Source organism: Hordeum vulgare, chromosome 5H (genome assembly GCF_904849725.1).
Source record: "Hordeum vulgare subsp. vulgare chromosome 5H, MorexV3_pseudomolecules_assembly, whole genome shotgun sequence".
In the NCBI taxonomy this organism is placed as follows: Eukaryota; Viridiplantae; Streptophyta; class Magnoliopsida; order Poales; family Poaceae; genus Hordeum; species Hordeum vulgare.
The window spans coordinates 554029340-554047466 of NC_058522.1; the positions used below are offsets into that span (position 1 = coordinate 554029340).

Here is an 18127-nt window from a genome sequence, read left to right on the forward strand (position 1 = left end):
AACTTTTATGTACAAACCTCACGTAACATTACGTGAGTCTAGCATTACTGTAACAAATATTATGATACACAGAAAGTAGAAAATAAAATTAAACCGCCCTGGAAAGTGGAAACTGGATCCGGCTTCAAAACCGGTCAAACCCCACGTGAGCAACAGGCCTGACGGACAAACCCACGAGGACATCGCTCTGAGATTTCAATCTGTCGCCGCCGCCGTCGCCGGAGCAATGCCGCCCAACACCTACATCCTCCCTTCCTTCTCCCCCTGGCCGCCGTCCTTCGTTGTACGTCCACCGCCACCAACGCCACTGTAGCCCACGCTCCGTCCCACGCCTTCACCCTCGGCCACTTCCCGACCCCGATCCACCGGTGGAACCTGCCCGACCTGCCCTGGGACACGGAGGTGTGGATCAAGCGGGACGAATTCGCCGGCATGCAGCTGAGCGGCAACAAGGCCCGCAAGCTCGAGTTCCTCCTGGCAGACGCCGCCGCGCGGGGCGCCGACTGCGTCATCACCACCGGCGGCGTCCAGAGCAACCACTGCCGGTCCACCGCCGTGGCCGCCAAGTACGCCGCCTCGATTCCTATCTGATACTCTGCACCTCCAAGCTCCTCGTGGACAAAGACCCTGGTTTGGTCGGCAACCTGCTCGTCGAGAGGCTGCTCGGCGCCCACATCAACCTCGTATCGCGGAGAGAATTTCAGAGGATCGGCAGTGTGGCCCTGACTAGAGTAAATTGCCAAAAACTACCATATTTGAGGCAAATGTGTCGAGGGACTACCACTTTACAATTATCAGCAAAAAACTACCAAATTTTTTCTAACCTGTGGCAAAAAACTATCAAAAAATTTAACTGCCCGATTTAGCTCGTTTAATCGTTTTTCTCGCAAGCCGGACCCACATGTCAGGTTGACTGTTAGCTTTGACCATTATTACAGATAGGACTCCCACGCCAGACCTTTCTTCCACCTCTTTCCACCTTCATGTGCATTACATCAAACAGGTTATGTGTGTCCCTATCCTGTGCGTGTCCTCGCCGCCGCCGGTTCCTGAGTGTTAGACCCAACTATCTATCGATGAACAAGTAGTGATGAACACAAGAACTCCGATGAGATTATTGCTCGAATTTAGTGGAGTTCAGGTCGCAAACACACGCACCTAAGCCGGCCAGGGACACTGGCGACGCAAGGGGGGAAACCCTAAAAGAGATTAAATACTCCTCGAGCTGGAAATCATTGGCTTTATAGCCTTACACGCAGTAAAAATGAAAAAGGTGGCGGTAGAAGGGTTGCCGGTGATCGGCGCTGGTGCTGGAAGGCTACAACGAAGCGGGGATGACTCGCAGCCGTTGGATCTCCAATCGACGGTCGTCGTCATGACCGACACGGCGAAACGGTACGAGGGCACGGAGAGCGCGGGATCCTTGATCTACGGCTGCGGTAGCTTAGCGCCATAGTTTGAGTTTAAAAGGAGGTCGCGTCTTCCTCTCTGGGTCCTGACAATTCCCCCTGCTGAACTCCAAACCTGTCCTCAGGGATGAATTGGGGAAAGATCTTCTGGATGAATGCTGCTTCTTCCAAGTGGCTTCTTCTTCTCCCAAATTGGTCCACTTGATGAGCCAACGAACCACTGGAATTTGAATGTCTCCTTGGGTTCTGGGAATGAGCTTTCGTTGTAGCAGCTTCTCAGGTTCCAGCACGACAGACCCATTCTCATGGAGGAGAGGCAGGTTGGGGTTGGGGATTGCCTTTGGGCCCATGTGTAGTTTCAGCTGGCTGACATGGAAGGTGGGGTGAAGTTTACAATGGTCAGGGAGGAGTAGCTTGTAAGCTACAGGGCCCACTCTTTGGATGATCCTCAAAGGACCATAATATTTGGAATGGAGCTTGAGGCATCTATGAACACTGAGTGTAGTGTGCCTGTAAGGTTGTAGTTTGAGGTAGACCATGTCACCTACTGCCAATGTCCTTTCTGACCTTTTCTTATCAGCAAAGTGTTTCATTCTTTCCTGAGCCTTGAGCAGGTTGGCTTTGATTTGTGCAGCAACCTGTTCAGCAGTGAGAATGGAGCTGAATTCATGTGTGTGTTCAGGAGGGTATAGTGGTGCTTCAGCCAACATAGAAGGTGGTCTGTTGTAAAGTGCCTGGAATGGAGTAATCTGCAATGAGGTGTGGTAGCTGGTGTTGTACCACCACTCAGCTAGGAAGAGCCAGTGCATCCATTTCTTTGGCTGAAGGAAGGCCATGCATCTGAGATAATTTTCCAAACATTGATTAACTCTCTCTGTTTGCCCATCAGATTGGGGATGATAAGTGTGCTCGTCTGTAACTTAATACCCAGCTTTTTGAATAGCTCCTGCCAGAGGTGACTAGTAAAAATCATGTCACTGTCAGTGACAATTACAGAGGGGAGACCATGCAGCTTAAAGATGTTGTCTGTGAATGCAGTGGCAACAGTACTAAGAGTGATTGGGTGCTTCATTGCAATAAAATGGGCATACTTTGTGAATCTATCTACCACCACTAGGATCATATCCTTGTTCAGAGAAGTAGGAAGTCCTTCAATGAAGTCCATACTGATGTGACACCAGGCAAAATCAGGGACAGGTAGAGGTTGGAGTAACCCAGGATATTTGCAATGCTCAGGTTTGTTGATTTGGCATGTTGGGCATTCCTTGATGAAGTTCACAATAAATTGTTTCATGCCAGGCCAATGGAACAATAGTTTAACCCTTTGGTAGGTAGCCCTGTGTCCAGAATATCCCCCTAATTCAGAGTTGTGTAAAGCAGCTACCAATTTGTTTCTGAGGTTCAGATCATTTCCAATCACAATTCTGTTTTTATATCTGATGATGCCCTGCTGCAAGGTATAGTTGGGGAGTGATGTTCCAGAAGTAGCCAGTTGGGACACCATATCTTTGCATTTCTGATGTTGAGCATAGCTGTTGATGACATCAGAGATCCAGACAGGTTGAGCTTTTGAAGCCACCAGGGAGTGAAGCTTGTATTGAACTCTGGATAGGGCATCAGCTACTTTGTTATTTTTACCCTGCTTATATTCCACTCTAAAATTGTACCCCAACAGTTTGACCAACAATTTATGATGTATGCCTTCAGTTAACTTTTGCTCCTGAATGTATTTGAGACTCTGTTGGTCAGTCCTGATGATCAAGGAGGATGCAACAAAGTAATGCTTCCAATGTTTGAGTGCTTCAATTATTGCCATTGCTTCTTTGTCATAAGTGGACATTGCTGCTGCTTTAGGGCCAATAGTTTTGCTGAAAAAGGATAAAGGTTTTCCTTCCTGCATGAGCACTGCTCCTATGCCATAGGCACAAGCATCAGTTTCTAGAACAAATGGAAGTTTGAAGTCAGGAAGTGCTAATACACGAGCTTGAGTCATTTTGTGTTTCAGAGTGTTGAAAGCTTGCAATTGCTCAGGGCCCCATTTATAGTTATCCTTTTTGAGGGACTGATAAAGCGGTTTGCAAATGTAACCATAGTTTTGGATAAATCTTCTATAATACCCAATGAGCCCAAGGAAACTTCTGAGCTGAGTGATGTTGGTGGGTGTTGGCCATTGGACAATAGCTGCAATCTTGGAGGGGTCAGTAGCAACACCATCTCCTCTTATGACATGGCCCAAGTATTCCACTTGAGTTTGAGCAAAGGAGCATTTACTCAGTTTTGCAAATAACTGGTTCTCCTGCAAAGCCTGCAGAACTAATTGCAAGTGGAGCAAGTGTTTTTTCATATTTCTACTAAAGATCAGTATATCATAAAAAAACAGCACAAATTTCCTCAGGTAGGGGGCTAGGATGGTGTTCATGAGCAGTTGAAAAGTAGCTGGAGCATTTGTTAATCCAAAAGGCATTACCAGATATTCATAATGTCCACAGTGTGTACTGAATGTTGTTTTTGGGATATCTTGCTCATTCATCCTTATCTGATGGTAACCACTTCTGAGATCCAGTTTGGAGAAGACAGTAGCTCCTTTTAGCTCATCCAACAGATCTTCAATCACAGGGATAGGGTATTTGTTTTTGACAGTTTGCTCATTTACTTTTCTGAAATCATTGACTAATCTCCAAGTCATATCTTTCTTCTTAACTAACAATGCAGGAGAGGAATAAGGACTGTTGCTATCCCTGATTACTTGGTTCTTGATCATGTCTTTCACAATACCTTCCATGATATATTTTTGGTGGTGAGGGAGCCTATAAGGTCTCTGATTTATGATCTTAGCTTCAGGAGTGAAGGTGGTCACATGATCAATGGATCTTTTTGGGGGCAGGGTTGTGGGAGTGCTGAAAACAGGGGAGACTTCTCAAGCAGTGGTTTTACTGGTTCAGGCACAACAGGCTCCAGTTGTGCTAACACTGATATTCTGTTTAGGTATAGAACAGCCCCACAAACTGGTTCCTCAGATAGACATTCCTTGCTGGCCAATTCAGGGACAGGAGCAGTTGGGAAACTTTCATCTTTAATGATCAACTTTTCTCCATTTTTCAAGGTAAGCTTTACTTTCATCTCATCAAAGTCAAGTTCAATAGGACTGAAAGAGGCCATCCAATCAGCACCAAGGATAATATCATAACCTTGGAGTTTCAAAACTCTGAAATCAGTGGAGAAATTTGAGCCTTGTAATGAGAATGGAGCGTGAAGAGCAATGAATTCAGACCATAGTGTTTCACCATTGGCAACTAGGACTTGTTTTCTTTTTGTGGGGGTTAAGGGGCACTTAGCTAAAGCTGCTATCTTTGGAGTAATAAAAGTGGCCGTGCTACCACTATCAATGAGGGCTGTTGCAGGAGTAGAGCCCATCATTATAGTGACAGTAAAACTCAGCTTTTTTGTAGTGCTCAGGCCCATCAATGCATGCATAGATATCTGGAGAGGGGTGTCATCAACTTCAGAAGGAGGGGGAAGTTCACCATCCTCAGTGACAGCAGTGTAGTACACCAGTTCAGCATCATCACGACATGATTCCTCGAGAGCTTGTATTTGAGCCTGATTGGCTAACTTGCACACCTTTTTATGACCAGGGAACCAGGGTTCCTTACATCTGTAGCAGACCCCTTTTACTCTTGCTTGTTGGATTATGGAAGCAGAGTTAATTGGATTAGGTTTTCCTGGGTCAAACTGCAATTGTTTCATTGCTAGTGAAGGGTAAACAGGGGCAGGAAGTGGTTTTCTCTGTGGTTGAGCTTGCTCCATTCTCCTGGCTAACCAGATGGCCTTTTGGAGATCAGGGGACTCATGGCACTGCACATGATGCTGGATGTGATCATGCAGTCCTCAGATGAAACTGTGCTTGTAATAATCATTTGGCAGGACTGGGTTGTCTCTTCTCATCAAGTTCATAGATTGTTCAAACCGGGTCACATACTCATTTACTGTTCCACTTTGAGTGAGGTTATGAAAAGCTCTCACATTGTCACAGACAGATGTTTCTGAGAATCTGTCTCCCACAAACCTGCAAAATATGTACCAGGGTATTGTATTGGCCACCATACAAGTACCTCTCCACCATTCAATAGCTAGACCTTTAAGGTAAGTCACAACAATCTCTGTTTTCTGTTCAGCAGGAGTTCTAGTAGCTTCAAAATACATTTCAATTGTCTGAATCCATGAATCAGTGCCCACACCATCAAACTCTGGAATGTTGTATTTAGCAGGCTTAACCAGTGTTAATGGTCTTCTGTTGTCTTGAGGTGTTCCCACTCTCCTGTCAGGATTATTAGAAGGCCCATCTCTCTTGTCACTATCCTGGTGGATGATCAGTTGAGGTTGAGTGGCTGCAGGTTGAGACCTGACATCTTGAGGTTGTTGTTTCTTAGCAAAGCTGGGGTGTCTGTAAGGGTTTTTAAGACTGCCATCAAGATTCAGCTCTTTTCGTGTGTGTTTGTCAACTAGAGTGGTTGATCCTACCGTGTCTGGGGATTTCAGATGGTCTAACCCTCTGTTGTTAGGGCCTTGTGGTGTGTTGGCATGAACACTAGCTTGGGGAACATCCAAAGGGTTGGGAGGGTTATCCCTAGGTTTTGGGAAACCAGATAGGAATCCAGACAGGGTACCTTGGAGATCTGCCTGGGTCTTTTGCACTGAGCTGAAATTGGTGTGCACATATTCTCTGAATTCCTTAAACTCCAACTTGTCCCGCTCTCTATTCTTTTGGAGCAACTGGACATCTAACTGAAGAGAGTTGAACTCCAGCTGGTCTGTGGAACAGGAGTCTCCAGGGTTTGCCATCGCCGAAGAATTACAGAAGGGAGTACTCGCAGGGAACCAGTTACCTTTCTGTGGAGATTATCAGGCACGAAAGGAAGGGATTTTACCACAACCGAAGTTGCAACCAAGCCTTTGTGCTGAATTCCTGCCGCCGCCTGCACTACTCCAACGCCCGTCGCCGAGCACACCGGATCTGGGTGGGAGGTGGGATTTTACAGCGCATGCAGGGAGCTTGTGCAACCACAAACCAGCACCAAACCTGTACCGAATTATCACCGTCGCCCGCGCCACCGGTATCCACCGCCGCCGCGATCCGAGGGGAACAGGGGAATTTTACGACACCTCCAACCCCTACTTCGGCCTCGAGATCGTTGACGCCGCCAAGAATCAGAGGCTCTGATTACCACTTGTTAGACCCAACTATCTATCGATGAACAAGTAGTGATGAACACAAGAACTCCGATGAGATTACTGCTCGAATTTAGTGGAGTTCAGGTCGCAAACAGAGGCACCTAAGCCGGCCAGGGACACTGGCGGCGCAAGGGGGGAACCCTAAAAGAGATTACATACTCCTCGAGCTGGAAATCATTGGCTTTATAGCCTTACACGCAGTAAAAATGAAAAAGGTGGCGGTAGAAGGGTTGCCGGCGATCGGCGCTGGTGTCGGAAGGCTACAGCGACGCGGGGATGACTCGCAGCCGTTGGATCTCCAATCGACGGTCGTCGTCACCACCGACACGCGCGAAACGGTATGAGGGCACGGAGAGCGCAGGATCCTTGATCTACGGCTGCGGTAGCTTGGCGCCATAGTTTGAATTTAAAAGGAGGCCGCGTCTTCCTCTCTGGGTCCTGACACTGAGCGTGTTTGCCATGGTCGCCATCTGCGCGGCGCTGTCCATCGTCCTCGGAGTCGTGGTGATCGCCCTGCTCAACGTGTCGGCGCGGCGACGGAGGGGTGTCGGAGGAGGCTCCGCCGATGGGCTGTTCCAGGGGAAGGAGCTGGAGCTGGAGAGCAGCGTCGTGTCCGGTAGCTCGACCAAGTCGAGCAAGCTCGCCGCCACGGGGAAGATGGTGACATTCGGGCCGGGGAGCAGCCTCCGCACGGAGGACTTCGTGGGCGGCGCGGACGCGCTGCTAAGCAAGGCGACGGAGATCGGGCACGGCGGCGCGTTCGGCACCACGTACCGCGCGTCGGTGGGCGAGGGCCGCGTGGTCGCCGTGAAGAAGCTGTCGACGGCGAGCGTGGTGTAGTCCCGCGACGAGTTCGACAGGGAGGCACGCGTGCTGGGCAAGGCGAGGCACCCGAACCTGATGCCGCTCAAGGGGTACTAATGGACGCAGCAGCTGCAGCTCCTTGGATTGAAGATGCCGCCGGAGCGCGGGCTGCGGAGGCGAGCTTGACGGGGTCACGGCGGCGAACGGCTGCGCGGAGGTCGGCGGTATGGCCGCGGAGCGCGAGCAGGGCCGCCAGGAAGGAGCCGTAGGCGTCGGCGAGGGCGAGGAAGCTGTCGAGCAGGGCGTCGGCCGGGGCGAGCGCGAGCGGCAGGTACGAGTGCTCCAGTAGCTCGTCGGCTCACACCTGGACAGCGGAAGCGGAGGATGCTGTCCAAGACCGGAGCGGCACGGTGGGCGGCGTCCTGGAGCGCGAAGAAGGAGCCGGCTTTTTGCACCGAGCGGCACGGTGGGCGGCATCCTGGAGGGCGAAGAAGAGGCCTGCCGGCGGCGGCGAGGACACGCACAGGGACGCACATAACCTGTTCGATGTAATGTACATGAGGATGGAGAGAGGTGGAAGAAAGGTCAAAGCTAACAGTCAACCTGACATGTGGGCCTGGCTTGCCAGAAAAACGATTAAACAAGCTAAATCGGGCAGTTAAATTTTTTAATAGTTTTTTGCTGATAATTATAAAGTGGTAGTCCCTGGACACATTTGTGTTAAATGTGATAGTTTTTGACAATTTACTTCGCTGAATGAATTGTTGGATAAGAGGCTCGTGGAAGAAGGACGGAGGCCGTATGTGATCCTTGCCGGTGGATCAAACGCACTGGGGAATTGGGGATACATTGAAGCAGTCAGAGAGATTGAGGAACAAATTCAGTTATCCGGCGGCGATGTTCAGTTCGACGACATTGTCGTTGCGTGCGGCAGCGGTGGAACCGTTGCTGGCCTCGCTTTGGGATCACAGCTGAGTAGCTTGAAGGCCAAAGTCCACGCCTTCTCTGTCTGCTATGGCACTAGATACTTCTATGAAAGTGTTCAAGGTCTGATCGATGGGGTTAAGTCTGGTCTGAATTCACATGATATAGTCAGCATTGAGGATTCCAAGGGCTTGGGCTACGCCATGAGCACGGCCGAGGAGCTTAGGTTTGTGAAGAATGTCGCTGCGGCGACAGGCATCGTGCTCGATCCGGTCTACACCGGGAAGGCGGCGTACGGTATGCTGAAGGATATGTCCAGCAATCCAACCAAGTGGGAAGGGCGAAGGGTCCTCTTTGTGCACACTGGTGGTCTCCTTGGGTTGTATGATAAGTTGGATCAGCTGTCGTCTTTGGCCGGGGGATGGCGCAGAATGGACCTTGAAGAACCTCTACTCCATGCAAATCTCAACTAGGAGAAAAACTTGAATCATTTCCTTTTCTGTCAGGATGACCTGATTTGCAGTGCTAGCTTTTAACAAGTCGATACTGAGGTTGAATTTTGCGAATATTATGGTATTAAAAGTTCTTCAAAACTCTTAGAGAATATGGAAAGAGTACTTACATAGTTTCATTGGAGAACTTAAATAGTTTCTCCCAACTGTGATAAATGTGGAGATATTGAAACTGACGAACACTTATTCTTCAACTGCCCCTGCTCCAGAGCTACTTGGTTTCACTCTGTCTAGCCTTTTGAACTGAGGTCCACTCTGATGATAATTTTATTCATACTATCTCTTTCAAGCACCTGAGTCTTCTGTAATTGATTATGACCTCTATCTTCTCGGGCACATTTGGAAAGCTAAAAATGATCTACGGTTGAAGGGGAAAGACACTATTCTGCATTCTGTTCTGCACACGGCTAATGCTGCATATCGCCCTCACGCTATAGCTCTTTGTGGTTTCTGCAGGCCCCTCCCTCCCCTGCCACTGTAATGTTCTGCAGGTACCTTCTCTGTTTTTAATGGAGCATATCGGCTCACTGACGGTGAACATCATCCGGCTGCAATTTGCTTTTCTTTCTCAATCTCATGCTGCATTTGTGCCGACACGCCATACATCTCTGCATGTATCAAATTGCAAGCTTGTATTCCCTGTGCCCTCTCTACAGCTGGTGCAGAAGCTCATGCTTTACTTCTAGCCACACATATGCTCGATCAGCTTCAAATCAATAACTGCACCCTGTTATCTGATAATATGGTTGTTGTTCAAGCAATCAATGCTACAGATTCATATACGCTTTCTCTTTGATCAGACAAGTTGGTCATGCCACTAGTGCAGAATTCCTTCACAGATCTAGAGTTTGAAACCAAGGGGCTGATAGATTGGCAACCCGATGATTGGAAATAGGAAATCTGTAATTTGCATGAATTCAGGTCATGCGCCCTGCTCTGTTCTCTCTATTTTGTGTAATCAGCCTTCCGGCATAACAATCATGCATGCAACATGTTTATCTAATCAACAATGGCAAACATTCAGTACAAATTAATTTAGATTAATTTGTACTGAATGTTGGGTCGAGCTCATGAGCGTGACACAACATTAAGAGGGATTTACTACATTGTACTGATCAAGCGCATTTTATATTATCTCTCACACAAGGAGAGTACATGCTTACAGTGGCGAAAAGGTTTGGCTATTAGACATAATATATTTATCTAAAAAATAAATTTTAGTTTAAGCTTAACACATAATTAATTAATCTCAAGTGACTTCCATACTATGGTAAACGATATGTGTGAATCGTGATACTCCTAAAAGTAGGCAAAATAATGTTTCATACGTGCAATCTTGGGCCACCCAGAAGCAGCAACCATTTACTTGTACTAAAAGCTAAGAATATTGAACCACCATGATATACCAAGACCAGCCACCAGTTTTCAAGTGTATGCAGGCAAACTCTTGCACTGCAAGTTTAAGATATTTTGTTCATGGGCTACTATTCTAGAAAAAAAAAGTTCATGTGCAGTCTTCATCAGTATATATTATAGTACTACGATAATGACGACGGCGAAATACAGTTTTTGCCGTGGGGATTCAAGAATTGGCAGCAGTCACTCACATTATTCTTTTTAATGTTTCACACTTGTAAAGTGTGTGTGTGTGTGTGTGTGAACTGCAATTCTCCTAGAAGTAGGTGAAATCATGTTTCATACTTGTAAAACTGCATCTCCCAAAATCAGCAACCGTTTACTTGTACTAAAAGGTATGAATATTGAACTACCATGCTATTCCAAAACCAGCTACCATTATTCAAGTACGCACTTGCACTACAAGTGTAGCTACCATTACTAAAAAAAATAAGAATGTTAATTTAGCTACTATTCTAGGAAAAAAAGGAAAGTTCATCTGCAGTCCTCCATGAGTATAGATTACATAATATAGTACCATGATGGTGATGATGCAAAATGCAGATTTTTGTTTTGTTTTTTGTTGTGGGGATTTCAGAATTGGCAGCACTCGCACACACACCTTACATATTATTCTTTTTCATGGTTAGGTTTGGGGCCGGCCAGGGCCTTGTCGAAAGGAGCAATGTGGTAGGAAGAGTAAGAAGAGGAAAGGGACAAGATACCAGAACAAAAATGGCTGAAAAGCACCATGATTGGGTCGCAAGGAAGGAAGCCCAAGACATGTGGCACGAGTGGAGGGGAAGAAGGGTACAGTGCACTGAACTTCACCTCGTGCCAAAAAGCACGACCTGGTTGATGGCTACTTCCTCTCTAACCTTCTTTCTCCCCTGCATACATACATACATACCTAGCTTGCAGCCTCTGCCTCTGCCCTGCTCCCTCATTTCACCTCACCCACCCCATGAGGCCATAACCCTCTGGCTCTCATCAAGGCTTCCTCATGGGGTGGCTCCGCTCCCTCTTCTCCCCCCTGAGGAAGATCATGGTGCGCGCGCATTCGGCGCGCAAATACCGTAAGATCGATCGACTTCTTATCTTCTTCGCTTTGCAGTAGAAATCTTGGTTTCCCTCTTTCGTAGCATGGTGGACGGCTGGGGGAAATGGGGCTCCGTTTCTCTTCCTTGTGCCATTGTTCTTTGTTAGGCACTGACAATCTGACATTGTTGTGCTTGGTGCTTCTTGGCAGGGAGGGGGATGAGGATCCTGTACAAGGATGTCAAGTCCTGCGAGGACGAAGACGTGCACGTCCTCTGGTCCATCCTGGTCGACTCGCACCGCCACCCGGGCATGGTGAAGTTGAAGCTCTAGGGCATCATCTTTCGCCGTCGAGCCGGAGGCCATCATCTTTCTTGTGGAACTGCACAGTTTCAATGGCAATGGCGTCCGGGGAAAGGATGAGTAGTAGATACTTTCCTTGTGTGTGTTTGTGACATGAGTCTGATGTGTGCATCTTGTGACTTTGTGGGTGAGGTTGAGACGTCGCCTTTGCTTTGATGTGAGTGTGAGGTTGAGCTGATGTATCTGTATATAGAAAGCTCTTGGTGCCTTACCTAATTAATGGTAATGAGTTTGGTTTTTTCCTTTCCATTGCTTTTCGCTCTGTTATAATTAGTCGGTTGACTTGTGTGTTTGTGTTTGTATTATATGTGTTTGCGCTTTCAATTGTCTGTGGATATTTGTATCATATTGCTGTGTAAGGATTTGTATAGCAGAGAAATTGATGTCAAGATTGTAAAATAATGCGGTAGTTCTACCCATTTTTGTAGTTTATTTAATATCTACCTAACTAATCGACCTACACATCCTGCATAATAATCTGATAAGTAACAGAATCAAAGTGTTAAAGGGTTTTAAAAGCCAATTTGCAAACAAAAAAAGGCGATTTAATAAAATGACAAGTTTGAAAACTTTCATGGCATATTGGACTTTTCTCAATTTAGAGCCAAAAACATATACATTGTTGTAAAGGACACGAACATGGTGCGGCACACGTGCAGGTTGCCTCATCGCTGTCACATCAGCATATACGACATCCGCACGGTGCACGCGTAGTTTTGCACGGTGGACCAATGGCCCGTCACGCGCTATGACCAGCTCGTGCATGTTTGCGCTTTACCTTGGTGAGTTACAAATTCATCAAGCTATGATGAAAACTCAGAAAAGAGAATATGCTCTTTAAGAAAAAATAGCATATCTCACATAGATGATGTTTGTGTAATCCAAAGAGGCCTTAAATGAAAAAATAACAGATTTTGGTATATTCTTTTAAAGAAACTGAGAAGCTTTATTGCATAACAATGCAAGCTACATGCAACTCTGACTAAATTATGAACCTCAAAATTACATGAGCCAGGTGTGGAGCCAACTATATGCATGTCAAAACTAGTGAAACTAGAAGATAACTCGCGCGTTGTCGCGGGATGGTAGGCTAAACATATGAATAACTAGGTTGATGGTATGAATAACTGTGAGAATGATGTGGTGACTAGTGATTTGGCAGTCATGCATGACTTGTTGATGTAAAAGGGGTGCATGCATAAAAAATATATTTAGTGAGATTGTAGATTAATGATGTGGCATACATGCATGTTTTGTTGGTGTGGAAGTCGTTGCATGCTTAGGAAAATACTTTGTGGGTTGCAACTATTTAAGAATAGAAAATGGTTGCATGCATAAAAAATATATTTAGTGGGATTGTAGATTAGTGATGTGGCATACATGCATGGTTTGTTGGTGTGGAAGCATTGCATGCTTAGGAAAAATACTTTGTGGGTTGCAACTATCAAAAATTGAAGATAATACAATAGTTCTTAACCTTTTTGTTATCCTTTATTATTAAATAGCTACAACCCACTAGCTGATTTTCTTTTTGATGCAACAATGCCACATCATCAAGTCGTGTGCATGGAGTCAAAAGTTACCTTTTCCATTAATCTCTTCATGCAAAACATACCACCTCATGCATTATTTTTTCCCAATAAATTAAGTCATGTAAAAAGGTTTTATATTTGCTTTTGCATTAATTTTAGTCTTCTACCACTTATTCATACATTTTTTAACAAGGTTCCGCCGCAACGCGCGGGGTATCGTCTAATTAATAGCTATCTAACTAATCGACCTCTACGCTCTGCATAACCTGAGAAGTAACAGACAAAATTTGTTAATGAGCTTTAAAATCCAGTCCGCATACAAAAAGGTGATTTAACAAAACAAGTTCGAGAACTTCAAGAACATGCTGGAATTTTGCTCCCTTCAAAGCCAAAAAATATACCCCGTCCCAAAATAAGTGACTCAAAAATGATTTAATTTTATACTAATTTTAATACAAAGTTAATCTTTTTGAGTCACTTATTTTAGGATGAAGGGAGTATATTATTGTAAAAGACATCAACATGGCGTGATGCACGCGCATGTTGTCATGTCGCCGTCACATTAGCACACACAGCATTAACGCGGCGAGTGTAAAATTTTGCATGGTAGTTAAACGGTCCGTCACACGCTATGATCAGCTCATGAATATTTCGCTTTTACCTTTGCCGGGTTGTAAATTCATCATTCTGTGATAAAAACTAAGAGGTTAATCTGTTCTTAAAAAATCCATTTTTTTATTCAAAAAGAGCATATCTTGTATAAACCATTTTCTGTATTCCAAAGAGGCCTTCAAGGCAAAAGCAAACAATTTTTTTATAAAAAAAATTTAGAGCAACTGAGAAGCTTTATTGCATAATGTTCACATGGTTTGAAGCTATGTGCGGAGGGCAGGTGAGCCAGATACTTCGTCCAAACTCCAAGCCACAAGCAACTTCGACTAAATTATGAGCCAACTATATGGATGTCAAAACTAGTAAAATAATACCCATTTTTGCAATTCAATAGCTAGCTAACAATCAACTTACATGTCCTGCATAATCTAAGAAGTAACATGATAAAAAGTGTTTAAGGATTTAAAAAGCAAGTTAACAAAAATAAAGCGATTTAACAAAATATGTTTGAAAACTTCCATGGCACATTGGAATTTTGCTCCCTTTTAAAGCCAAAATTGTATAGTACACTGTTGTAAAGGACACCAACACGGCACGACGCCGACGCATATTGCACATGCACTAAATAAAAGTGTTAAAGAATACTGAAAGCCAGTTCACACAAAAAAGCACAGTTTAAAAATACAAGTTTAAGAACTGCCACGCCATATTGGAATTTTGCTCCTTTAGGGCCAAAATCATAAACTCCCTCCAATCCAAATTAAGTACTTATCACATACTAGAGTTGCCACAATTAATTTGGATTAGAGGAAGTAGTATATTATTGTAAAGAAAACCAAGACGGCGTGACGCCTGCATACACATTGACACGTTTCCATCACACCAACACATACACAACATCGTCACGTGACACATGTGGTAAGCAATTAAAGAAAAAACGCACACGATGAACGCACAGAGTTCAACATGCCACGCACTATGGCCAACGTACACACGTTTGCACATTACCTTTTCCGTGTTATAAATTCATCAATCGTTGATAAAAAAAATAGATAATAAATCCATTCCTTCGAAGAAAAGAGCTATATCACCAAAATGATTTTTCCGTAATCCGCTCTGAAGGAAAGAAAAAAACTTTGAAAAAAATAAAACAGGACGAACTAACTCATAGGCCCTACCCCTTGTTGCGGCCCATTTCACCCCCTCCCAGTCTCTCTCCTACAAACCTGGCCCAAGAGGGAAACCACAACCACCCCCACCTCCCCTCCTCCCCTCCCCAAATCACAAACACCAAAGAATACAGGAGACGAAAGGGGATCGCCGCCGCCGCCGTCGCCGAAGATGACGTCGATGCTGTCCGCGTTCTCGCAGTGGTTCGTGAACCCGCGCCGCAACCCGCTGGCCCGCATCCACATGCTCACCATCTCCAACCGCCTCAAGAACTACGGTAATCTCCGATCCCTCGTCGTCCCAATCGTAGATGGATCTGATCTCCTCGCGCGTGAGAACGGGTGATCTGAATTTGTGCGTGCGTGATGGGTTCCAGGCCTGAGGTACGACGACCTGTACGACCCCTACTTCGATCTGGACATCAAGGAGGCGCTCACCAGGCTGCCCCGGGAGGTGGTCGACGCCCGCCACCAGCGCCTCAAGCGCGCCATGGACCTCTCCATGAAGCACCAGTACCTCCCCGACGACGTCCGGGTCCGTCCCTCTTCCTGTCCTCTCCCGCCCTCTCATCTGCGCGGATCTCTCTCGTTTCGCCTCGCGTGCCTCTGGTTTGTGCGATGTGGACATGGCGTACGGGTTCACCCGATCGATTCTGGCCTTTTCCAGAGCCTGTGCGGTAGCCGCGATTTCTATGTCTTATGGCTGATGGTTGCGTGTCTAGCGAAATGAATGGGGAAAGGGAAGTGCATAATGCATTTCGGCTGCATATGTGGTCTAGATGATTCTAGTTGGCTGGTGTGTCGGATGCTCCATTCGGTTCATCCACGCCGCGTTGCAATTCGCACCGAGGTTTGTTGCCTAAGAAACCGGTGAATTAGATGCTGGAGATCTCAGTAGTTTGGAGGAGAGAAGTGTTACCCAGCAATCATGGAATTCATATTTGAGTGAGAAATGGTCATTTGTTTAGGTTTGATAGAATTTTGAAATGTCACGCGAGAATAAAGGATTAGGTTTCATAAAGCATAAAATTGTTGAAATCTATGATGTTATACTAGTGAGTCAGATTATTGTTCACATTTTTTGTACGGTTTAATTAGTCTTGCCATCTTATCGTGTCATTTTTCAGTATGTAGTTTAAATCACTATTTATGATGCTTCGACTGTTTCGAGGTTTATATGTATTTTGGTGTATAGAGTTCTTTCTCTCTATTTTCTAGATGCATTTTGCTTAGATGGGTTTGAATGAATACCCAGCCTGTTGATTTATTCTTCAGTGCTGAAAATGTTTTAGATTATTTCCCCCCTGAAGATGCATTAACTCATATGACAACCTGTGAAGTGTTGATGTGTGAGAAAACAGGTCATTATAAACTAACCATTCTTTCAGGTTCTGTAATCAGTTGTTGATTACCATTACACTAGCTCTTATCAAACATGTGTAATAAACACAGGTCTTCTGAAACCTTTACTTTCTCTGCACAGGCACTGCAGACACCATTCAAAAGCTATTTGAGCGACATGCTGGCTCTGGTAAGTGTGTTTGTTGATGCTTGTCTTTTGTATTTTCATGTATAAATAAGTAAGTTATAATATTCTGTATGCTGCTTTGAAATATCTACCCACTTCAAGCACAAGCGTGCTACATTTTGGTCATGCTGTAGACTTCAGCCCTTGCACATTTCTGCATCACTGTGTTTACGCAACATGTATAGATTAGTTTCAACTCGCAATCCATTAATGGAGTGTTTGGTATGATGAACTGGACGGAGAATGGGCCATCTGACACGAACTCGTCTGATTTGATTAATGAAGTGGGTTGATCTGTCATCGAAACATGTTTTGTTGGATACAAACTCACTTGTCGGATTTGACGAATGGAGTGGGTTGTTGTCAGTATGATTTGATTAGATGACCCCGGGATTGGCTAATCCATCATAGGACGAGGTGCGATGCCTCAAAAGCCCTATTATATAGTATGAGTTAATGTCAAGTCAGTTTCATCAAGTTCCATGCTATCTTGTAGTTTTCTTAACCCTTTACATCCTTGACCCTGAATATTATTTTCGTTCCTTCCTTTTCTTGGTCATTTTTGTTGCATTTAGAGCATGTTTTGTTGGATGAGCAGTCGACTACAAAGATGGTATAGCCATAAAATTTGTGAATTCATCGTCCACTTATGTAAGGTGGGACTGATGTGTAGCATCCTTCTAACACCTCTGATGGCTTTAGTTTGCCAGTTCCCACAACTAATTATTATTTCTACATACAAGTATTTCTCCTAACAGGACTGGTGTTAACCTAAAAAATTCCTGGGCTTGAAGCCAATGATTCGATATTATCCTGTGAAAGCTATTTACCATTTCAATACCATTATTCAAGCTGGCTAATGTTTGATCTCACATTCTGTTGCAGGTGAAAAAGGAGGCAGCAGAGCGGAAAGCACTGGGAGCCCTTCCCCTCTACGAGAGAACCCTTCCTTGAAGACATTTTACTTGATATGCGCCACTGTTTTTGCTCCTCGTAGCATCACAATGCATGAAATAAAATGCAGATCATGACACTGTTCCTCTTTCCGGTTTCATGTCCATTGCCTGTAGCAGTTTCCTAATTAATCGCGATGGAATTTCTGTTGCTGTTGCTGATATAAAAGTATTTTTTGGTTGATGGAATTGTTGGTATAAAAGTCTTCAACAATTCCGTACTCTTGGGCATTGAGAAACTGATTGTTGTTTTCTCTTGGGTTCACGTTATCCATTTCTATGTACAGAGCTGTGGTGCTATGTTCTGAAATGCTTGCCCAGCGGGTGGATGAGCTCTAATGTTCATACTACACCTATCCTGTTACCCGTCTTCCCAACCCCACTCGTCATGTTCTGAATGCGGATTATGTGGAATGCAGATTATGTGGGATTTCTTCTCGTGCATGAGATGATGAGAATATGCTGCAGTTTCATCTCCATCGTCGTGCTTAACTTTTCACGCATTTTCTTCCTTCATGATTATAACCTAGTTTGTTTTTGGTATAGATGGGATTTTTATAGATCAAAAGAAATAGTCTACATCAAGTCCTTCGTCATGGGAAGCATCTACGTGAGTGTTGCCAGTCCAACCAGCAGTGCATTTGGCTAGTTCTACC

At 45.1% G+C, this 18127-nt stretch overlaps 2 protein-coding genes and 1 pseudogene across 2 annotated transcripts; all 3 read left to right on the forward strand.

Moving 5' to 3' along the window:
• The first annotated feature begins 226 nt into the window (after positions 1-226).
• Positions 227-8842, forward strand: LOC123397269 (annotated as a pseudogene).
• Positions 8843-11178: 2336 nt separating this feature from the next.
• On the forward strand, positions 11179-11924 carry LOC123399042. Its single transcript, XM_045093472.1, has 2 exons — positions 11179-11352; positions 11526-11924. Exons 1-2 carry the CDS (start codon positions 11280-11282, stop codon positions 11645-11647), a joined length of 195 nt encoding a protein of 64 aa, XP_044949407.1. The 5' UTR covers positions 11179-11279; the 3' UTR covers positions 11648-11924.
• A 3160-nt stretch (positions 11925-15084) lies between these two features.
• LOC123452867 (cytochrome b-c1 complex subunit 7) lies at positions 15085-17655 on the forward strand. The gene is made up of 4 exons (XM_045129592.1): positions 15085-15268; positions 15368-15525; positions 16474-16521; positions 17404-17655. Exons 1-4 carry the CDS (start codon positions 15163-15165, stop codon positions 17470-17472), a joined length of 381 nt encoding a protein of 126 aa, XP_044985527.1. The 5' UTR covers positions 15085-15162; the 3' UTR covers positions 17473-17655.
• The last annotated feature ends 472 nt before the right edge of the window (positions 17656-18127 follow it).